Source organism: Branchiostoma lanceolatum, chromosome 19 (genome assembly GCF_035083965.1).
Source record: "Branchiostoma lanceolatum isolate klBraLanc5 chromosome 19, klBraLanc5.hap2, whole genome shotgun sequence".
NCBI classification, from domain to species: Eukaryota; Metazoa; Chordata; class Leptocardii; order Amphioxiformes; family Branchiostomatidae; genus Branchiostoma; species Branchiostoma lanceolatum.
Window position 1 is genome coordinate 5461101 of NC_089740.1, and position 19698 is coordinate 5480798.

Here is a 19698-nt window from a genome sequence, read left to right on the forward strand (position 1 = left end):
TTCTACTCTACTATACCCTACATACCCTCGATCTCTTCGAGTGCGAGGTTTTGACGTTGTCTATCCAAAGAGGTTACCTCCTTGATCTATCATATTGCTAGTTGTTGTTCGACCTACAGGTCGTTCACTTGAGGTAAATGGCACATTCCATTATGTCTGTAGGGGAGCAGTCAATATGGGATTTGTTCATTCCAACATAAGCATTTTCACGTCCATTTCTTTGGAGTTTTTCTATCGTTTCTTGTTTTAATCCATACGGGAAAGATTTCGAATCCCATTTCTTCTTCATGCATTTTTTACACTTTTGATAATGGTACGTTCCGTCTTTGTTTAGATGAACTGTTGTGGGTTGGGTCAGTACCTGACTTCCGGGTCAATACACAAACCACATTCTTCTAAACTTCTACCTTGCATGGGTACAATTCCATGCTCGATTAGAGGATTCTGGAAGCCATTCAGACTTTGAGAGAAATATTTGCTTGTCTTTGGAACTATTAACGCATGCGTCTACTTTAAATGTACATATTAGTCAGATGTCATGTATTGTTTGAAACTCGTCTAACTACTTTCGAGTCGTCTGCAGAGGATAACCCCTGACCAAACGATCTCGTCTGAAAAATCGTCCAGGACTTCAAACGAAGGAAACGGTTCTGTGTGCCACAGCTTGAAATTTTGCCCTGTTATTCTGTAGTTTTTCGTGTGACGTCTGGCTACAACTACAAGGTACAAGATGAACGAATACTTGAGATTGTTGCTTCTTTTCGTCGCCCTGTTTACCTATATGTTTATCGGAGCTGGACTGTTCCACGCCTTAGAACCTGGCTGGCTCCCGTGGGAAGACGAAGGTGGAAACGTTACAGGTAAGAAAACTACCTACATATTTTCGACAATACTTCAAGAAGCCATCTGTTGAACAGATTTACCAATGACCCTCATTGTTCAAACAAACCATGGTCTGCATGAGTCCATGTGAATCTGAACCCACTACAAGTGGGGTTTGACTAAAAGCCCCGCCCCTAAATATGGTTTACATTTATGACAAACATTCTAGAAGAAGGCTGGATTATTTTCAAAGGGAGTTATCCGATTTGGCCTGTTCACATTCTCAATATGAAACTCAGGTTTCACTCTGCCAAAATCCGATTTAAAACCAATTCAGCGAACTCCAATGTAATTGTGCCCTTTAGCTTTTTAAGAATATATTCATTGTGTAGTTTACTTAAATAGTCTTGAACGTAGGTAGAGATCTCATATATATAATAAACAGTACGAGTTAACTGCACGTAAGAGAACCCAACTCACGAGAAGAGTAGGGGTGACCCAGGATGCATATATGGCCCGATATGCTTTGCTGTAGAAGCGAACCTTGGTGAGGCCGCATTGCACTAGCTATAGCATTCCAGAGGAGTTGGTCCGTCAAAGAAGTTACAGTTTGCAACCTATAGGTCATAGGTCGCAAACTGTATGTTATCCGTCCTTTGGGCCAATTTCTCTACTATTTTTCCAGCGACCTGTGGAGCCTGGTGGAGGCTAGCACTTCACTATTATCGAAAAAGCACCATGCTTTGTCCTCATATAAGGTCAAAGACTTTGCCCTTTTCCTATACCTTTTACTATTCAAGTTTGCTGTATCGGACTTTGATAATCACCAGGGTCGCTGGAAAAAAGGGGAGAAATTGGCCAAATACGAGGGTGGTACAAAAACAAACGCAATTTTTACCATAGCAGGTTAATTTTTGTAGGAAATGAGTTGAAATTTGGCACAAATATAAAGGAACATCTTTTCTTGAGACGTAAGTATGTCACTGCATTTTTCACATTTTTACCAGCGACTGAGCCAGTTGACTTCAAGTTAAGCATGAGGCTTAATATAGAGATACGCATTTTGATACATGTGCATGTCTCCTACAATAATTGTAAGTGGGTCATACTTAACTGCTAATTGAACTTCCCTTTTACTGCTGTTTGATTCCGACAAGCTTTCAAGGGTGTGGTCAACTTGAAGTCAACTCGGTCGCTGGTAAAAATGTGAAAAATATAGTGACATACTTTAGTCTCAAGAAGAGATGTTCCTTTACATTTGTGCCGAATTTCACCCCATTTCATAAAAATTGCGTTTGTTTTTGTACCACCCTCGTAGACAGATACAAGCAAGTGAAGCAACGTACCAGCGGAGTAAGTTGGCCACGGGGGATGTCGGACGACTCGGGTGATTCCGAACAACTCAGCCCAGCCAACTCGGACCACCGCCCTGGTCAACTCGGCCCGAATCCCTCGCCAACTCGGCCCAATACCAGAGACAGCAATTTAGGTACAATATGCTCCCAAAACCTCATTTCCAAGCAGATCTATAAACGGATCTAAAACCTCAAAGTGTATCATAGCCTGGATGCCAGACCCCCAAACTCTGAAATATCTATCCCACACGAAAGATATTTTAGAGTTTGGGGGTCTGGCATCCAGGCTAAGTGGATCATGGACTGTTCGAAGTTGTCTGACAATTTAGACACGCGGTCTCTATTAAAGGTGCCCTGAGCGATTTCAGGGGGGTAAAACTGGAAAATATTCTGGATAACTGAGCAATCTATATGAAATTGACATTTACTTCCCCATATGAGCACATTTGCATCATTATTTCATACTTTGCGCGTTTAAAAAGAGCACAGAAACAAACCGCAAAAGGAGTATTTCGTTTATTGGCTCCAGCCATTCATCAGCCCAGAATCCAGCCGTAACCGTTTTCTGTCGGCAATTTCGGGAGTTGTGGAGTCTACATAAATAAACCACGTTTTACCAGATGCAGAGTGTCCTGTTAAAACATTCGGTCTCTTAGGGAATCTCGATGTTGTTCTTACCCTTACAGGTCAGAGGTCAAACGTGACGCCTGGAGGGTATCAATAGCATGCCAAAAGTTAGCCTGAACAGTTGCCAGGGCCTGAAGGGCACCGGGTCTACACTGGTAAAACAGTCTGGAATCCTGGTTGCTTGTGTTAGTAGCTTGTGTTAGTAGTGCAATGCGGCTTTGCATGCTACGGCTCGTGTATTTGGCCAAGTGCACCGGGTTATCCCTAATTTAACGGTAAGTGTGTTGGGTTCTTTTAGTTTTACGCGCAGATGTTGTTGTTTTTTTGACGCTCGGGGTGTGAAGCTCCCTCAAATACGGGGCCACCGGCTTTATGTCACCATCCAAAATGCCGAATAAGGGCCAGCTTGCAAAACAGCTAACTTGACGTATTTTTCTTCACCAAGAAGATATGTTTGGGGGTGTCTCTGTCTGTCTGTTTGTCTGTTTGTCCATCTGTCTGTGAATGGCACAACTGGAGGAGTCGTAGATGGATCTTGATGACATTTTCCACGTTGGTAGGGATTGGTAAAAGGAAGAATATGTATAATTTGGCCCTCTAGCGACTTTCTATGGCACTGCAGCAGAACTTCTGGTTTTTATATCCCGTGTTCTGGACAGGCTATGATCACGATCTTTTGTTGGCGTGTAGCACTTGTGGTCGGTAAGGTCTGACATACTATTTGGGCCACCTAGCAGGTTTCTTTGGAACTACAGGGGGCGTTTCATTTATCACGCAATGAGGAATTTTATTGGAACACTTTATGACTATTAATATAGAAGTGAGAAGAAGACTGTTTCTAATGGCAGTTATCCGTGCTTTTAAAAACACTGTAACTAATACTAAAAATAAAACATTTTCAATGATTTGTCACTATTGGTTCTTTTTGTTATTTATGCTCTGATATTTTGTTGATATGGACTTTGTAATATTCATTTGCCATTGTTTTGTCAACATTAGTTTTTGTTTAATACTAATATTCTGTCGTCTTTGGTTGATATTGATTTTGTTATATTTATTTGCCAATGATGCTGTTATGGTAATCATTATGGATATTACTTATATTTACGTTGTAGCTCATTTCTGTTTCTACCTTTACTTATTAATTTGGATGCGTGGCTTATGTTTATTTTTTCCTGAACTTCGTTTTTTTTCTCCGTTTGTATTATTTTTTGTATCATTCTGTGAAATGCAATTTAAATAAAACATTTTCTGTAGATGGAGTCCAAAACGTCACCGGGGCAGGCAATGACACCCTGTATGACTTCGAGCCGCGGTCCTACATGGAAGCGTTCTACTTCTGCGCCACGGTCATCACAACCATAGGCTACGGGCACATCTATCCTGTAACAGGGGCCGCAAAGGTTACTCAAGTTATAATATATGCATGTATATCTGCATATCTGTATCTGTATTGGTCGGACGGCTGATATGATCCCGTGCGTAAAGCCCCCCCCTCTCAGCACTGGACCCGCGGCACGTTGGCGGCGTTGCTGCGTCCTAAACTGAATTTGTGTTACCCTTGACTTTATAATGGGAATACCATACCGTACAAGTATGACTAAAAAGACAATAAAAGTTACAAAGCGTAAAAAGATTCGTTTTTTGTCGATGGAATTCGTTGAGTGCTTTGTGAATTTGGCGGCCGGTCTTCCTACGGCAGGTCTACGACGGCACTGCTAATTGAAGACATGTTTGGGACAGTCGTGAACCTGTCGTGCAAAACTGTCTTGTGACAGGAAAGGTTGTCGTAGATACTTGTCAGATACCCCGGCTGAGGACATCGTAGGACAAAACAACAACGTACGACGACCCATACGAAGGCCAATGATGACAGAAGAGGAATGGCTATCGGACTTTCCTACCTGCATAGACGAACAAATCTTCTCCATTATACTCATACGGCGTTATGATAGCTAGAGTACACTATTATGCAAATCTCTAGCCATAGAATCCAGACCTTTCCTGATAGCTCAGAAAGCAAATCAGAACCTAGTGGCTGTTAGAAAACCTGCCGTAGTTGTTTGAAAAAAGTCCGGCGGAAGCTGGAGCAGGTCGAGGCTATATATTCACGTGCACCATCTTATACTATAACGTAGCCTGACTAGACCGCGCTCCTAGCGGCCGGCCCGACTGTAACCGCCCCCTAGCGAGAGCTTGTGTAAACATAGGCTATACTTAAACGTTACTGCTGCCGAATCGTACAATTAACGTGACCTTTAAAGTTCTCTGTGTTTTTGGTTTCTTCACAGTTCTTCACGGCTGTCTTCGCTAACTTTGGCATCCCAGCGTTTTTCTACATCTTGGCGATCATCGGCAGAAAAGTGGCCAATCTTGTGGAGTAAGTACAGCATAAGATGTTGTTCTTTTTGTTATCAGACTGTTTGTTTCTTATCTACTATACCTGGAAATATTCGTTTCTTTGATAATTGAATACGTTAGTTGGATTTTTAACGTGGTATTGGTGTATGATATTGTAATGATCTAAACTTTGCTCTAACATAAGAATCATCAAGAATCACAGATTTTCTGGCCGAATTCGAATCTATTGCCTTCATCAGGATGAATGACACCTTTACTTCGGTCACGTGACTTGTGACTACAGTCATTGGTAGGAATTTCGATTCGATCACCTTTCGCCCACTAATGGAGTCACGTGACCGAAGTAGTATAATTGATCCCGAAGAAGCCCGTAGAGTCTTAATTACTGCAGAAGAATGTGTTATGGCTCTCTAGTTTCCACATGCTATTGATGAGTCAGTTAATTTTACGTTAATTGGACTAAAGTTTGGCTGTATCTGCAGGGCGGGAGAGTCCCGGTTCTTCAGCGGGGTTCCCGGCCCGTACGGCCGCCGGACCGTGACGCTGCTCCTGGTGGAGCTGATCGGACTCTTCCTCTTCATCCTCATCCCTGCCGCCATCATCACCAACGTGGAGGGGTGGTCTTACGGCGGTAAGATCAGAGGCTACCTTTTCTTCTTGACGGCGATGCTAATTTCCGTCTCGTAACGGTCGTCGCCTTTTCAAACGGTCGTCGCCTTTTCAAACGGTCGTTGCCTTTTCAAACGGTCGTCGGTTTTTCAAACGGTCGTCGCCTTTTTACGTCTAGTAGCTTTATGTGTATTAGCACGGTTCGTACCGTGATGCTTTGATGGGGGTTTACTTTTGACTTTGGTTCGAACCCGATGTGGTATGGAGCAGATTCTTTTTTAGATAATACTTCTACCATTTATCACGATACTGTCGTAAATCTATAATTGAAAGTTTGCTTTATACATGTATATACGTTTTTGCTTCTTGTCAGCCAGTCACAAAAGTTATGAAACGCTTCGAAAGGGTATCGGCCTGTCCGGCAGTGACATGGCAACGACCGTTTCAAATGGCAACGACTGTTTCAAATGGCAACGACCATTTACGAGACGGACACGCGCGACGGCGACCTTTGAGCGACCAAAACTGATAGAACCGGATGTGACGCATGCCCTCTGGTATTCTTTGCAGATGCAACTTGGTACCTGTTCGTGAGCGTCTCGACCATCGGGTTCGGAGACCTGTACGGCGGTTACTCCGAGTCCTTCTTTGCATTTGACGCGAAGTTTGGCATCTACGTGGTGAGAAAAATGTTTATACATTCAAGTCAATTGCAAAGAGATAGATTTGTCTTGCTAAGGATCCGTAAGTTTAATAAGAAAAATAGTGCTTTAAATTTTCGACTATCCTACTGCAGTCTTCATTGGGACCAATCACCAAGGTCACGTGACGTTACGTACACGTGGCGTCAGCCGATTGGTCACAAGTGTCAGGAAGTTGATACCGCCCGCCGTCTCTGTTGAGTAGAGGTAAACATGTTGTTACGGACACGTGGCGTCAGCCGATTGGTCACAAGTGCCAGGAAGTTGATACCGCGCGCTGTCTATGTTGGGGGGTGGTTAACATATTGTTATGGACACGTGGCGTCAGCCGATTGGTCACAAGTGCCAGGAAGTTGATACCGCCCGCTGTCTCTGTTGGGGGGTGGTTAACATATTGTTACGGACACGTGGCGTCATCCGATTGGTCACAAGTGCCAGCAAGTTGATACCGCCCGCGGTCTCTGTTGAGGGGTGGTTAACATATTTACGAACACGTGGCGTCATCCGATTGGTCACAAGTGCCAGGAAGTTGATACCGCCTGCCGTCTCTTGACGTGGTGGCTAATATATTGTTACGAACACGTGGCGTCAGCCTATTGGTCACAAGTGCCAGGAAGTTGATACCGCCCGCCGTCTCTGTTTAGTGGTGGTTAACATATTGTTACGGACACGTGGCATCAGCTGACTGGTCACAAGTTCCAGGAAGTTGATACCGCCCGCCGTCTCTGTTGAGGGGTGGTTAACATATTGTTACGGATACGTGGCGTATCTGTTGAATGTTCATTAACATGTTGTTGTTGTTTTCGACAGTTCTGCAAGTTCTGTTATTACATCATCGCTCTGAGCTGGGTGGCCACCCTATGGATCCTCCTGGCTGACGTCATGCCGGATACGGAAGCCAAACCGGAAGCCTCCGAACTGGTGAATTCCGACGAGCCAGCAGACAGACAAGGAGAGCTGTTACCAGCACAGGCTTAGACCATAAAACGTCATAGACTCCGTTGCAGTCCTTCCAACTAGCGATTTTTTTTTCAATTTTTTTTTCTGGGGGGGGGGGGGGCGTATCTGCTTGAGCCCCCGTATCTGCTTGGGATCGTCTTACCGCTGTAAACTTGTAACCGCTGTGTGGAAGCAGATTAGAAATTAAGATAAAGAAATTTTTAAAATCTCTTTGATAAGAAATTACTGACCATTTTATCCTTTATTTTAAAGGAAACCCAAGCAATATTAGGGCCCGAAAATCAGATTTTGAAAGCTTTTCTATACATGACTAGTTCAAACAACAGTATCACAAAGTATAGCGACGTCCATCATGCAGAAATACGACGTCGTTGTGATGTGAGAACTCACTGAAAATCGTCGGCGGGTGTTTTGTAGGCTCGCGAAACTAAGATAATCATCGTACGGCACGTTTTGCGCTGTTTTGATAATGCTCAAAGTATGAAATTATTACGCAAATGTGCTAGGTTGTGTTAGTAAATGTCACTACCATAAAGATTTCAGCATTTTTTTTTCCATTTCCATATTTTGGGCCTAATATTACTTTGGTTCTTTACAAAGAGTGAAAACCTCTGTCAGGCCAGTGCTGGGCCGGTGATATGAATATATCAGGAACACGGGCATTGAACGTTACTATACTAATATACATGAACATACCATTTTGTAATGGCTAAGGATAGATCTTCGATGTAATATCAGGATCTGACTTTGAAGACAATGGTCCGAAACTTGTGTAGCTTCTATCTCAGGTTGTGTTGTAAGGTTCGTTGCATGAAAGTTATTATATAAGAAACAGTTATTATATAAGAAACATCTAACTGTGTGTCTATATAAACTAACAGAATAGCTATCCGTGAGAGGGGATGCAGTTATAGATTTGATATACTTGGCCTGTAGGATATTTTAGTATGGAATGTATTTCGGAAGGTTGGCATATGTTTTTATTGCTGTTTTTAAAGAAGATATTGACGCATAGATCATAGTTGTATACATATATGCGTGTGTAGTATCTTATACGGGGGAGGCAATGGTTTACTCTGCGAATATATCACGTGTTTCCTTCTGTAGAGAGAATGACGATATCAATCAAGTTTTACTTGCGTTGAAGACTTGGTACAGCTCAATACTTTACTTGGCAAGCTGTATTCGACGCTTTCAGCTTTCAACTTTATTTGTTTATTCAGGAATTAACACATGCTAATACTGTACATGCATTTAAGTTCGCGTGTTTTGTATTTCGCGCAATAAAGGGAAAATCAGTGTTCGCCGTGGTTTTAAGTTCACGTCAGTGCTATAGTCACATACTGCCACAGTATTGGACAAAAAATTTTCGGGATGGTTTTGATTAGGTTCGCGGTGAAACGGTCGCCGTGAAAACCGCGAACATAAAACCAGCGCGAACATTTCTGCATTTACAGTATGTGATATTAGTACCTACAAGTTTTTTAGAGTTCCAACAGTGTATCAATGTAATAATTACAGAACAAAACTACTCCGTTTGATTTTGATTGATTTATTTGGCTGTAAAAAAAAAGTATACATCCAGGGCTTAAACCCAACTAGCCGAAGGCTATTACAAAGCGTTAGCCATACAGTGTTCTTCTTAGTTCTTGACATTCAATGATATGGTCTGTCAGATAGGAAGACCCATTTTTATTCTCAGTTTGTTGCAATATGTCCGAATTTTACGAAAATCATCACTGCTGGTAAAGTTTTAAAGTGCTGCTTTTCGTTTGGTAAGTTGTGTTGTTCAACAACGGTGCGAAACACCAGTATCCAAGCAGAGGTTTAGCTCCGACTTGTTTTGGACCGGGCCTTTTATTCGTTCTCCAGCCAGACAAAAAAGAAAACTTGACAAAACAGAAAGCCCGCCAAAACCGCATAAAAGACGTCCAATACAGACCGGAGCCTAACCTCTGCTTGGAGAGTTCTCAAGTCGGTTGGACTGCACCGACAAGGGGTCAACGTCCGATAGGTCGTTTCTGGGGTCAGGCGTGGGGATCCACTGGCGCATGCGTTCTGAGCTGTAGTGAACTTTTTAGGAGCTGGAGAAAAACACAGGGAACCAAAGCCATGGATCACAACGTTAGACTAGCCCTGTTGGTCGTCCTTTTGTTCGTGTACCTGTTCATATGTGCTGGGATGTTCCACGCTCTCGAACCATGGGTAGACGCCTGGTGGCTAAAGGACGGCAACAAAACTGACGCAGCAAGGGAGTTTTTCAGAAACTACACAGGTAAGTTTGTAAACAGGGATTGTTCTCACATTTCTTGCATGCATGCCCGGTTGTTCCGTTTGGGCCTCAGTGACATATATAGACCGTGGAGCTGCGTTCAGAGCGCCTATGACCACGCCAATCATTTGAAATCGGTGTAAATATTCATAAAAATTGTTTGATTTAATCAGCAGTTCGGCCAATGATATAAAGAGAGCATACGGTTCTGAAACATGCATGTGTCTTAGCCCTGCTGTCAGTCCCCCCATGCTCCTTGGTGTAATGTATTGACCTTAAATTGTTTGATTTAATCAGCAGTTTGGCCAATGATAAGAGAGCATTTATAAAGAGGGATTGTAGAAACGTCGTGGGGTTGTATGGTTCTGGGACATGTGTACAAGCCTGCTATCAGTGCCCTTATATGGCCACACCAAGCGAAATCTTGCAAAGTCGTGACCTATATTTCATAAAAGTTGATTTAATCAGCAGTTCAGCCAATAAGACAGCTCAGTTTTTTTTCCTTTCTACGTTTTTGTTTTGTCTCTTTACGTTTTGACCCATTGGTTTGACATTCTTAAGGACAGAGGCCCCTTTGTTCAGACAAATTCATGTGGACAGACTTTGTAATGCCATTTGTTCTGTGCGTGACGGGACCGTCCAGTATTCACCAGGGATGGGTAGGTGTCATGTGTAAATGGGGGAGGGCCGTTAACCATATATTCTTATTTTTTTACCACTGTAGCTCCCGTATAGAATATTAAAAGGATTGATTGCATTCAAAACATCCAAACTTATTTTTGTGTGTGTGTGTGTGCCAATGGGGATATCTAAGTTCTAACCAGGTCACAATGTCAAAGGTCAAACCATTTTATTTTTTTAAAGATCTGCAGCTGCAATTTAGGCTAGCATGAAGCTCACGAAACTAAGAAATATGCTGATTTCATGCAATATGTTAGAATGTTTTGCATTAACATAAATGTCCTTTGAAGTTTGATTAATAATTCTCTTTTTTTTTTCCTACAGAAAATAGAAATGCCACGGCTCCCTTCCCAATCGTGCCGAGATCCTATTTTGAGTCCTTTTTCTACATGGTGTCAGTCATCACAACCATAGGCTATGGGCACATAGTACCCGTCACCACGTTTGCCAAGGTGGGTTTTTGGTGATGCCTCTGGGGCAAAACCTATAAGGCTGTTCACAATTCCGAATATCCATACGCAAGGTCAAAGATAAAGTAAACAGTTCTCGTCTCGACCGTGTCTCAATTTGCATAACAATGTCCAGAACTCCAGATGTGTTTTGCTTCATATGTCTCAGGGGCCTTCACCTTTGACATATTACCCACAATACATGTCGCTGTGCATGTGTTTTTCTGTATATGTCACTATCTGCAGCTATTAAAAAGATACTGTAAATGCAGAAATGTTTGTGGTGGTTTGATAAAACGTACGGGTTTTTGCGGTGAACTCTTTACTGAGAACATAAAACCACCGCGAAAAGCCGTTCCATCGTGTGACTATAGCGCTACCAGTAAAGGATTCTGTAGATATACCAGTAGAGTGACCACCTGTCGACATACTATGACATAGACTAGATTTTATTAGTCCCCTGGGCAGGTTTGACTACATTGTAGAAAAGGTATGAAGTTGATGCTAAATTGTTATTGCTAGCTATCCCTCATCTTGTTAGGTACATACATAACATAGATTGATATGCCATAATGATAATACCTTTCCAGGTCTTCACGGCAGTCTGCGCAAACTTTGGGATGCCGCTTGTCATCTACATCCTGGCAATCTTTGGGAGCAAAGTCAGCGACCTTGTCTTGTGAGTTCATGTTTGTAGAATTATGATCTACAATATTAGTGATGTTGTATGATTTCTTCAGCCTCAGAATATGGTGAAGGGACAAGAAGTCAAACATTAAAAAATCAGGGTATCCCTGTTTTTAAATATTTATTGTGATAATTCAGGACATTGTATATAGAAAACAGTCTTAAAGGTAGTAGTATCCCACTGATCAAAACATTTTAAAAAAAGTCGCTGATTTGGTCATATTTCTAGGTTATAAGTTGAATCTACCTTTTATGTAATACCACAGCACACAGATATTTACAATGTATGAATGTGACTTTATTGTGCCGTGAGAAAGTCTTAAAATATACACACTTCCCACCATCGCTTGAGTTGTCCACCATTTGTCCAACATTCCGATGAACCACCAAATGTGCAATCTACTGCTAGACTTGCTCTAGACTGCTTTGTGAGTGAAAACTGTACATTGTATTAACAGGGCAGGAGAGGACCGTTTCCTACGCGGCGTACCGGGACCGTACGGCCGTCGTACCGTTACCGTGATGCTGGTGGAACTCTTCGGGCTCTTCTTCATCCTGATGATCCCCGGCGCCATCTTTGCACAGCTGGAGGATTGGAGCTTTAGTGGTAAGCTTCCTCTATTGCATCTGTTATCATTCATCTGAAGTATAGCCAGTAGGTACCCATCTGAGTAATGAGCTGTTGTAGTGCCTTTTAACGTGCTCAAGGCATCTCTTCGATCGGGGGACCCCCATTTTACGTCCCTTCCGAAAGACGAATGTAGCTCCAACCAGGATACCCTTCCCCAGATTTGAACCGGTTTCTCCCATTTACCAACTAATAAATAGTAATAGGAACCAGGAGCTAAATTGTGAGGGTCCTATTAATTATGTGCTACAGGGACATCCCTATTGTGTGTCACTGGACAGGTGAAATAATTGGAGTGATTTTTTGTTCACACTTTTTGTGATGAAACTATTTTTCCCAAAACAATGGAAAAATGGGACTTACCCAACTTTTCGACTGAGCAGCATCATGCAGTCAATGGAAAGAGTAACCCACCACTGCTCTGAGGTCAATTTATGCAAATAGAACACTGAGCACTGGATCATAAAGTGGGTATCTCACAGGACAGCACCAAATTACGGCAGGCTTCCTTAAAGTTGGCGCAAACCATCGCACAGTCCAGTTGAGATAGCCGCTTTGGTTGCAGAAAGTTTATGGCGTCAACCATCTCTAAGAGGGCCTGCATGCTCTTTTTGGTAAGACATAAATGGCCCAATTTTATTTCCTGTAATTCGTAGGGAAAGCCGTCTTAGTCACATAATTCGTAGCAAGGCGAACAAATTTTGCATAATCGCCTTCCTTGATTTAGGGAAACCCCCATAGGGGGTTCTTCTGAATTCAGAGTAAAGTGTTGTAGGGACCCCCCATGTAGACCCTCCTCTAAGTCATTTGTTGATTTCAGATGGGATGTGGTATGCCTTTGTGAGTGTCACCACCATCGGGTTCGGAGACCTGGTGTCAGGCCAGAGGTACGCTGGTGTGGAGGCCGACCCCAACCTGCCTGCCTTCAACTTCTACATTGTGAGTCAAAAAGTTATATTCTATTTTTTGGCGGTGCCTCAGGGGTGTAGCCTATATACGCAATGTTTTGAGATACACACTCCTGTTTTGTGTACCAACCAACTGTAAATGTACCAACTAGGCTTAGATTGAAGTGTGATTGTAAAAGAATTTTACCAAGGAATAGGTCTCTATGAATCAAAATCAAATTATCTTTTCTGTGGGAAAAATTCATATGTGGCATTGTGTTTGGCCCAGATCCTAGAGGTACTGGGTTCAAATCCTCTGACATGCCACCAATGTTGTGCCCTTGGAAAAGCCATTTAACATGACTTTCCTGACTCCACTCAGGGTTAAGAATGGGTACCTATCTTCAGTTTGGGAGGTTAAAGAAGGTGGAAGGAGAGGGATGGGCTCTTCCTTCCAATACTGTGCCCTAGACACAGTGGATAACAACCCACTGCCCCTACGGACTCAAAAAGACTCAAAATGGGGGGTTGGGGTTTTGTTCGCGTTAAGAATTTTCGCCTTCGCGTGGAATATTTTCGCGTTGAAAATTTGAAATGGAGAATTTATTCATAGGTTCAAAATATCAAAGTAATTTTATCATCAAAATTTTTCTCCCTTGGGAATAGACTTGAGTCCCTTGGGAATAGCACACACCAAACCACACCACACCCTGCCCACACCCATGCAGGGGAAATGTTTGCCTGTAATTTTGATCATTTGCGCGTTAGAATATACAAATTAGTTGATCCGAAGGGAATTGAAGGTTTACATATCTAAGGTTTCATGCCCAAAAGATTTCAAAGGATTTTTGAAATCTAAAAAAAAAAAGAAGTTGATTCCCAAGGGACTCAAGTCTATTCCCAACGGAGAAAAATTTTGATGACAAAATTACTTTGATATTTTGAACCTATAAATAAATTCTCCATTTCAAATTTCTTACGCGAAAATTTTCCACGCGTACGCGAAAATTCTTAACGCGAACAAAACCCGTTCCCAAAATGGGATTACCTTTACCTTTGTTACCTTTCATACCTACACCCTATGGACAAAACTGTCTATTGGAGAATACCACAGGAACAATTACATAATGAATTTCTCATTCAACCGCTTTCAGCTGTGCAAGTTCTGCTACATCCTGGTTGGCATGACGTGGGTGGCAACTCTCTGGTACCTGATTGCAGACGTCCTGCCCCCGGTTCGGCCGGAAGGACAGCAGGTGCAGAAGGAAGAAGATCCAGAACCAGAACAAGTGCCAAGGGGCACCCTTCTGGCCAATCAGGCTTGAGATAGAGAAAGACCAACAACTAGGGGTGGATACCGGTTCGCTGGACCTGATTCGGACCTTTATAACATCCAGGAACCCAGTCCAAAAAACCTGAAAGCCAAAAACCTGAGTCCAAAAAAACCTGAACAAAGTACAAATGTATTTTCTATTTTGTTTGATAAAAAGTGTTTTGAGTCTTCCCTTTGACAAAAAAGGCATTTAAGATAAGTGCAACATTCAAATATCAAACACTGGTTTATTTTGAAAGTCTTCTCAACAAGAAACTTTTATAGTTGTGTGTGTCAGTATTAATTCTCTTTGCTTAATATTGTTCTGATAAAACAAAACATCAACTGGACAGGATCAGGTCCAGGTTCAGGTCCGGACCTGAACCTAAATCTCTGGACCTAAACTTGGACTTGGACCTTATTAAGCCGAACCGGTATCCACCCCTACCAACAACCCAAGTGTGCTCTACATGTACATGCTGATTTTGTGCCTTGGATGGTGAGGGAGCAGTATCTTGTGTATATTTGTGTTCGAATGGGGATACCCGTCTGTTCCGATGCCAATACTGTAAATGCAGAAATGTTTGCGGGGGTTTAAATTTGCGGTAGGGGGAAATTGGATTGTTAGCAGTGGTTTTGAGTTTGAAACAATTGTAGCGCTACAGTCACACAATGGAACAGCTTTTTGTGGTGGTTTTAAGTTCATGGTAAAGAGTTCACCACGGAAAACATGAACTTAAAACCATCATAAACAATTCTGCCTTTACAGTATGTTCCGACACCCCTGCATTGGGGTTTGGGTCAGGCTTTGGGGGTGTTGGAACCTACATGTACATTGTAGGGGTATCGGAACATAGAGGTGTAACCATTCGAACCTGTTGCCCTCCATATACACAGAATAGTGGATAACCTCCTTGAGGCCAGTCTGATACCTGTTTCTTCCGACAAGGACTTTCACACAAAATGCATATTTGCGGTGTCATGAACTCGCGATGGAGAAATCACCTATTAAACCATTGCGAACAGTTCTATAAATACAGTATTTTGAGCATCATTCAGAAGGTAAAGATCCATACTCTGAGACTGGTATGAAAATATAGGTGGAGGTGCTCAAAGAACAATGCTCTTTAACAATACATTTTTATATTAACTAGTCTGATATGTTACTGCAAGTTTGCCGTGCTATTGGAGCATAACACCAACAGCTAACTACTAATCTCACTCAGGAGCCATGTTTGTTACACTGCAGACCACATGCAGTCTAGAGTAGATACTAAACAGTTCATGCAGTATTAGTCTAGGCGATTGGTGCAAAAATTGTTCAAATTCTGGTAAAAGCATGAAACTTGGCGTAAATGTTCTATACAACAATAGAAACAATTCTAGGGGTGGGGAAACCTGCTTTTACATAGCAACTGTTGCTAGGCAACTTTTTTTGCTTGGCAACGGGTGCTTTGGAGAGCCAGTGTCTGCATTTTTGCCTTAAGACGCCTTAATTTTGCGACATATAGAATTCTAAATGTCAATTATATATATTGACATATAGAATATTGTCAATTTTCTATATGGGGTTTGGCGCTCTTTCATAAGTTATGGAATGTTTTATTCTGTTGTGTATAAGTCTCACACAAGTCTAATCAGTTGTCAGTACATGCTAGGGTCATACTTGATTGTCGCTCCAAATGGCAGATAAACCTTCAAAACCTAACATGTCAGAGTGTACACCAGCTCCAAAACTTGGTGTTGAAGTTATCATAGTTTATGCAGTTTGAGGGCTTTCACATTGACAAAAGTGTGTCTTTTGACATTTGCCTTTATCCAGAGCTAGTTTGGGTTTTTTATCCCACCTGGGATTTGTTAAGGGTAATATTGCAGTATTATTTCACTTCTAAAGAGTCAAACAGTTAATTTCAAGTGAATTTTTCAAACCTGACATCCAGTGAGTTTATTATCTGTTACGTTTGTTATGTATGTAAAAGTCAGTTGTAACAATATAGATGTATGTATTTGTCATATCTTGATTTCTGTGTGACAATATGGTGATAGAAAAGGTGAAACGTTAATATTTTTGTTTGATATGATGTACAATATTCTCTAGATCTATAACTGTTTTTTAATGAAATGAGAATAAGGCTAGATTACTTTTTATATCTTGGTGATTTTGAAGATGTATGACATTCTAAACATTTTTAACAACAAGTTATAGACCTAGAGTTATATCTGATATCTATATATCTAATATACTAAGATTTGTTTGAAATATATGAATTTCTTTTAATGTTATAGGGTGAAACTAGTCAGGCAAGCATTACAAGAGAATTTTACTACAGTGCTGATATTAAACTCATGTTGTTTTGGGTATACTGTCATGGTGTCTATTTGTTACCGGGAACCGTGTTGATTTTAAGTCTGAGTTAAGCAGCCGCAGGGTGTCACACGATGCCACGCAGGGGTCATGCCCGTTAACTACCCGGCAGGGCCCCTTTTTCCAATTGCAGCTATCACGAAGCTCTAGTCAACCTGTGGCATTTATTTCATTGACTGCTAGGGGTCGCTCTTAAATATCTTATGTAAAATCGTATTGCCAACATTACTTATGTGCTATTCTTTCGTAATCCGCATAGTGACGCCCTTGACACACAGAGAGAAAGGGCGTCGATTGCCCCGATTGCAGCGAATGTGTTGTTTTCTATTGCTGAGGGAAGAGAAACTATGAAATAAAGGTAACTTTGATGGCATAAAGTAGCTTCTATGGCTCTTAATCTTACTACATGCCTAAGGAAATGTTGCCACACTGACTAAACCACACAGAGATTAAAAAAAACATGACAAAGTAGAAAGCCCGACAAAAACGCCTAAAAACAGACGAACACTACTTGTCTTATTCATGTACTTTCATGCCATCAACCCTCTCCTCACCGCAGAACGATAAAACAGTCTGCAAACAACTCTGGCACCGACCGCGAAAGGTCTGGCGGAAAGTTTTCCCGCCGTTTTTGCTGCCATCCTTGAACCTAGTGACTGATGTCCTGTCACTCCAAACACAATACTGTAAAAGGGGAAATGTTCGCAGGAATTACATTTCGCGGTTGGAAGAAAATTAAGTGTTCTCGGTGGTTTTAAGTCCATGGCTAAAACCGCTATACATGGTTTCGCGTAAAGGGAAACATGTTAGCGGTGGTTTGGAGTTTGCCCTGAAGACGTTGCCGTGAAAAACGTGAACATAAAATCACCGCAAACATTTTCCCTTTTAGAGTAGATAGCTAGTGTATCAAAACAGCTGAATCTTAAGACGGCTTCACTATATGTTTTGACTTTGTTTACGATATGTTAGGATCATTTTAAGGCGAATTCTGACATACATTAGACTTTGTCTACTATTCTCCCTCTAGTAATCATGTTTTAATCATTTCAAACATTCAATGTGAACAAGTAAATCAACTTGCTTGATTAAAAGGCCACCCGGAGTGTTTTCCACTGGCATCTTTTCTTGTGTTCCAGCAAAGAAGCCCTAGGGTCAAGACGCTCCACCTTTTGCCCTTTCGCGGACGTTTATTATTCCAAACGGCTTTCAAAAGAACGTTGTACTACATACATGTACAAACCGAAGTATTTATTAAAGTGTTACTCTCCAAGCAGATGAACGGGTCTGGCTGGTTTTTGACGTGTTCTTAGGCGTTTTTGTCGGGCTTTCTATTTTCCCGTTTTCTTTATGTCACCAACCCACAAGCAGAGGAATGGGTCCGGCTGGTTTCCACGTGTTTTTAGGCGTTTTTGTCGGCCGGGTTTCTATTTTCCGTTTTCTTTATGTCGCCAACCCACAAGAAAACGGGACAAAATAGAAAGCCCGACCAAAACGCCTAAAAACACGCCAAAAACCAACCGGTCCCACTCCTCTGCTTGGAGAGTATAAAAGTGTACATGTGTCCCCCTAACCGCTCAAAGGCACTGTCTCTAAAATAGCTCTTGATTAAGAGCTAGCTCAACCACATCAAAGCGTCTTAGTAGTTTTCAACAAGACCTAGGAGATCCTAGGAATGATTTCCATTATTGTACCAGACAAGACGTTGCGTAACGGAATAGTTCTTAATCACATATTTGACATTGCCTTGTAGTCATCTCCACGCTTAAGAGGCGACGGGAATTCGAAAGGCCAGCTGAAAAGACAGGCTACCAGAAACGGGTCTATACTTAGCAGGCTGGACCCGGTAAAACACCCCTAAGGTCCCCTAAGCCTACCCGTGGAGAATAGTTACTCTCCAAGCAGAGCTAGGGTTTCGGCTGGTTTTTGACGTGTTTTTAGGCGTTTTTGTCCTGCCTTCTACTTTGTCATCGTTCTTGGGTTGGCGACACAACAAAAACGATGACAAAGTAGAAGGCATGACAAAAACGCCTAAAAAACACGTCAAAAACCAGCCGAAACCCTTGCTCTGCTTGGAGAGTAGAGAATAGTGACCAGGCTAGCATAGTACCTGTAGTTAATACCGACCCGAGTCTTGCTGACCCTTTTCTGCATGATATTCGGGTCACGGAAAAAATATTCCATCTCTCCGATAGCCTGGTAGCTCTAGATGGGAATGGTTACCAGGCAAGACAAGGCCAGTCCAAACTTTGCTGAGAATACCAAAGCTATAGCTCGGGAAGCAGTCTGGCATCCAGGCTACAAAGTTAGGGATTGAAAGTTTTTTATCTCCTTCTCAATCTCATATCATGTGTTGAGTCGGTACAAAAGTGCCCTGCTCAGTGTCATCAGATAACACAATTCTTGTTCCGCTTTAAAAAAAAAACATGTTCTAGCCTGGCAAACATTTACTGCCTGTTACCTCCATGAAAAATGGAGATACAGTTTTTGGTGTGTGTGTGTGTGTGTGTGTGTGTGTGTGTGTGTGTGTGTGTGTGTGTGTGTGTGTGTGTGTTACTCTCCAAGCAGAGGTAAGGTTTCGGCTTGTTTTTTGTCGCCAACCTCATCGACATATTAGCAACCGTGCCAAAATATAGAAAGCTCGACCAAAAACGCATGAAAAGACGTCAAAAACAAGCCAACACCCAACCTCTGCTTGGAGAGTAAAGACACACACACACACAGACGCACCAAAACAATTTCTCCATTTTTCCTGTGCGTGTGCATGTTTTTTTACGTTTCCTGATATTTTCGGTCTGCATAACTTTACAACATCTGAGTGGATCGTAATGATATTTGGCATGTGGGTATGTGTTGGGAAGACAAAGGTCAAGGTCGATTTGGTCCCCTGGTGAGTGACCCTGGTACTGCAGCAGAACTTCCGGTTCTTGTATCCGGAAACACAAACACACAACATCTTTTCCTAGGCCTTATCAACTTCATGAC

General features: G+C 42.1%; 2 protein-coding genes across 3 annotated transcripts; both read left to right on the plus strand.

Annotated features, from left to right (window-relative positions):
• The first annotated feature begins 324 nt into the window (after positions 1–324).
• On the plus strand, positions 325–7454 carry LOC136424966 (potassium channel subfamily K member 2-like). 2 transcript variants are annotated; one of them, XM_066413622.1, is made up of 7 exons: positions 325–860; positions 2141–2311; positions 4062–4207; positions 5096–5184; positions 5648–5796; positions 6345–6454; positions 7286–7454. In XM_066413622.1, the coding sequence occupies exons 1-7, from the start codon at positions 731–733 to the stop codon at positions 7451–7453; spliced, it is 963 nt and encodes a 320-aa protein (XP_066269719.1). In that variant the 5' UTR covers positions 325–730; the 3' UTR covers position 7454. The 2 variants fall into 2 exon arrangements, with proteins under 2 accessions (XP_066269719.1, XP_066269720.1); XM_066413623.1 differs by lacking the exon at positions 2141–2311 and having other exon boundaries at positions 328–860.
• Positions 7455–11424: 3970 nt separating this feature from the next.
• LOC136424974 (potassium channel subfamily K member 9-like) lies at positions 11425–14378 on the plus strand. Its single transcript, XM_066413632.1, has 4 exons — positions 11425–11516; positions 11983–12131; positions 12973–13091; positions 14194–14378. The coding sequence occupies exons 1-4, from the start codon at positions 11458–11460 to the stop codon at positions 14362–14364; spliced, it is 498 nt and encodes a 165-aa protein (XP_066269729.1). The 5' UTR covers positions 11425–11457; the 3' UTR covers positions 14365–14378.
• The last annotated feature ends 5320 nt before the right edge of the window (positions 14379–19698 follow it).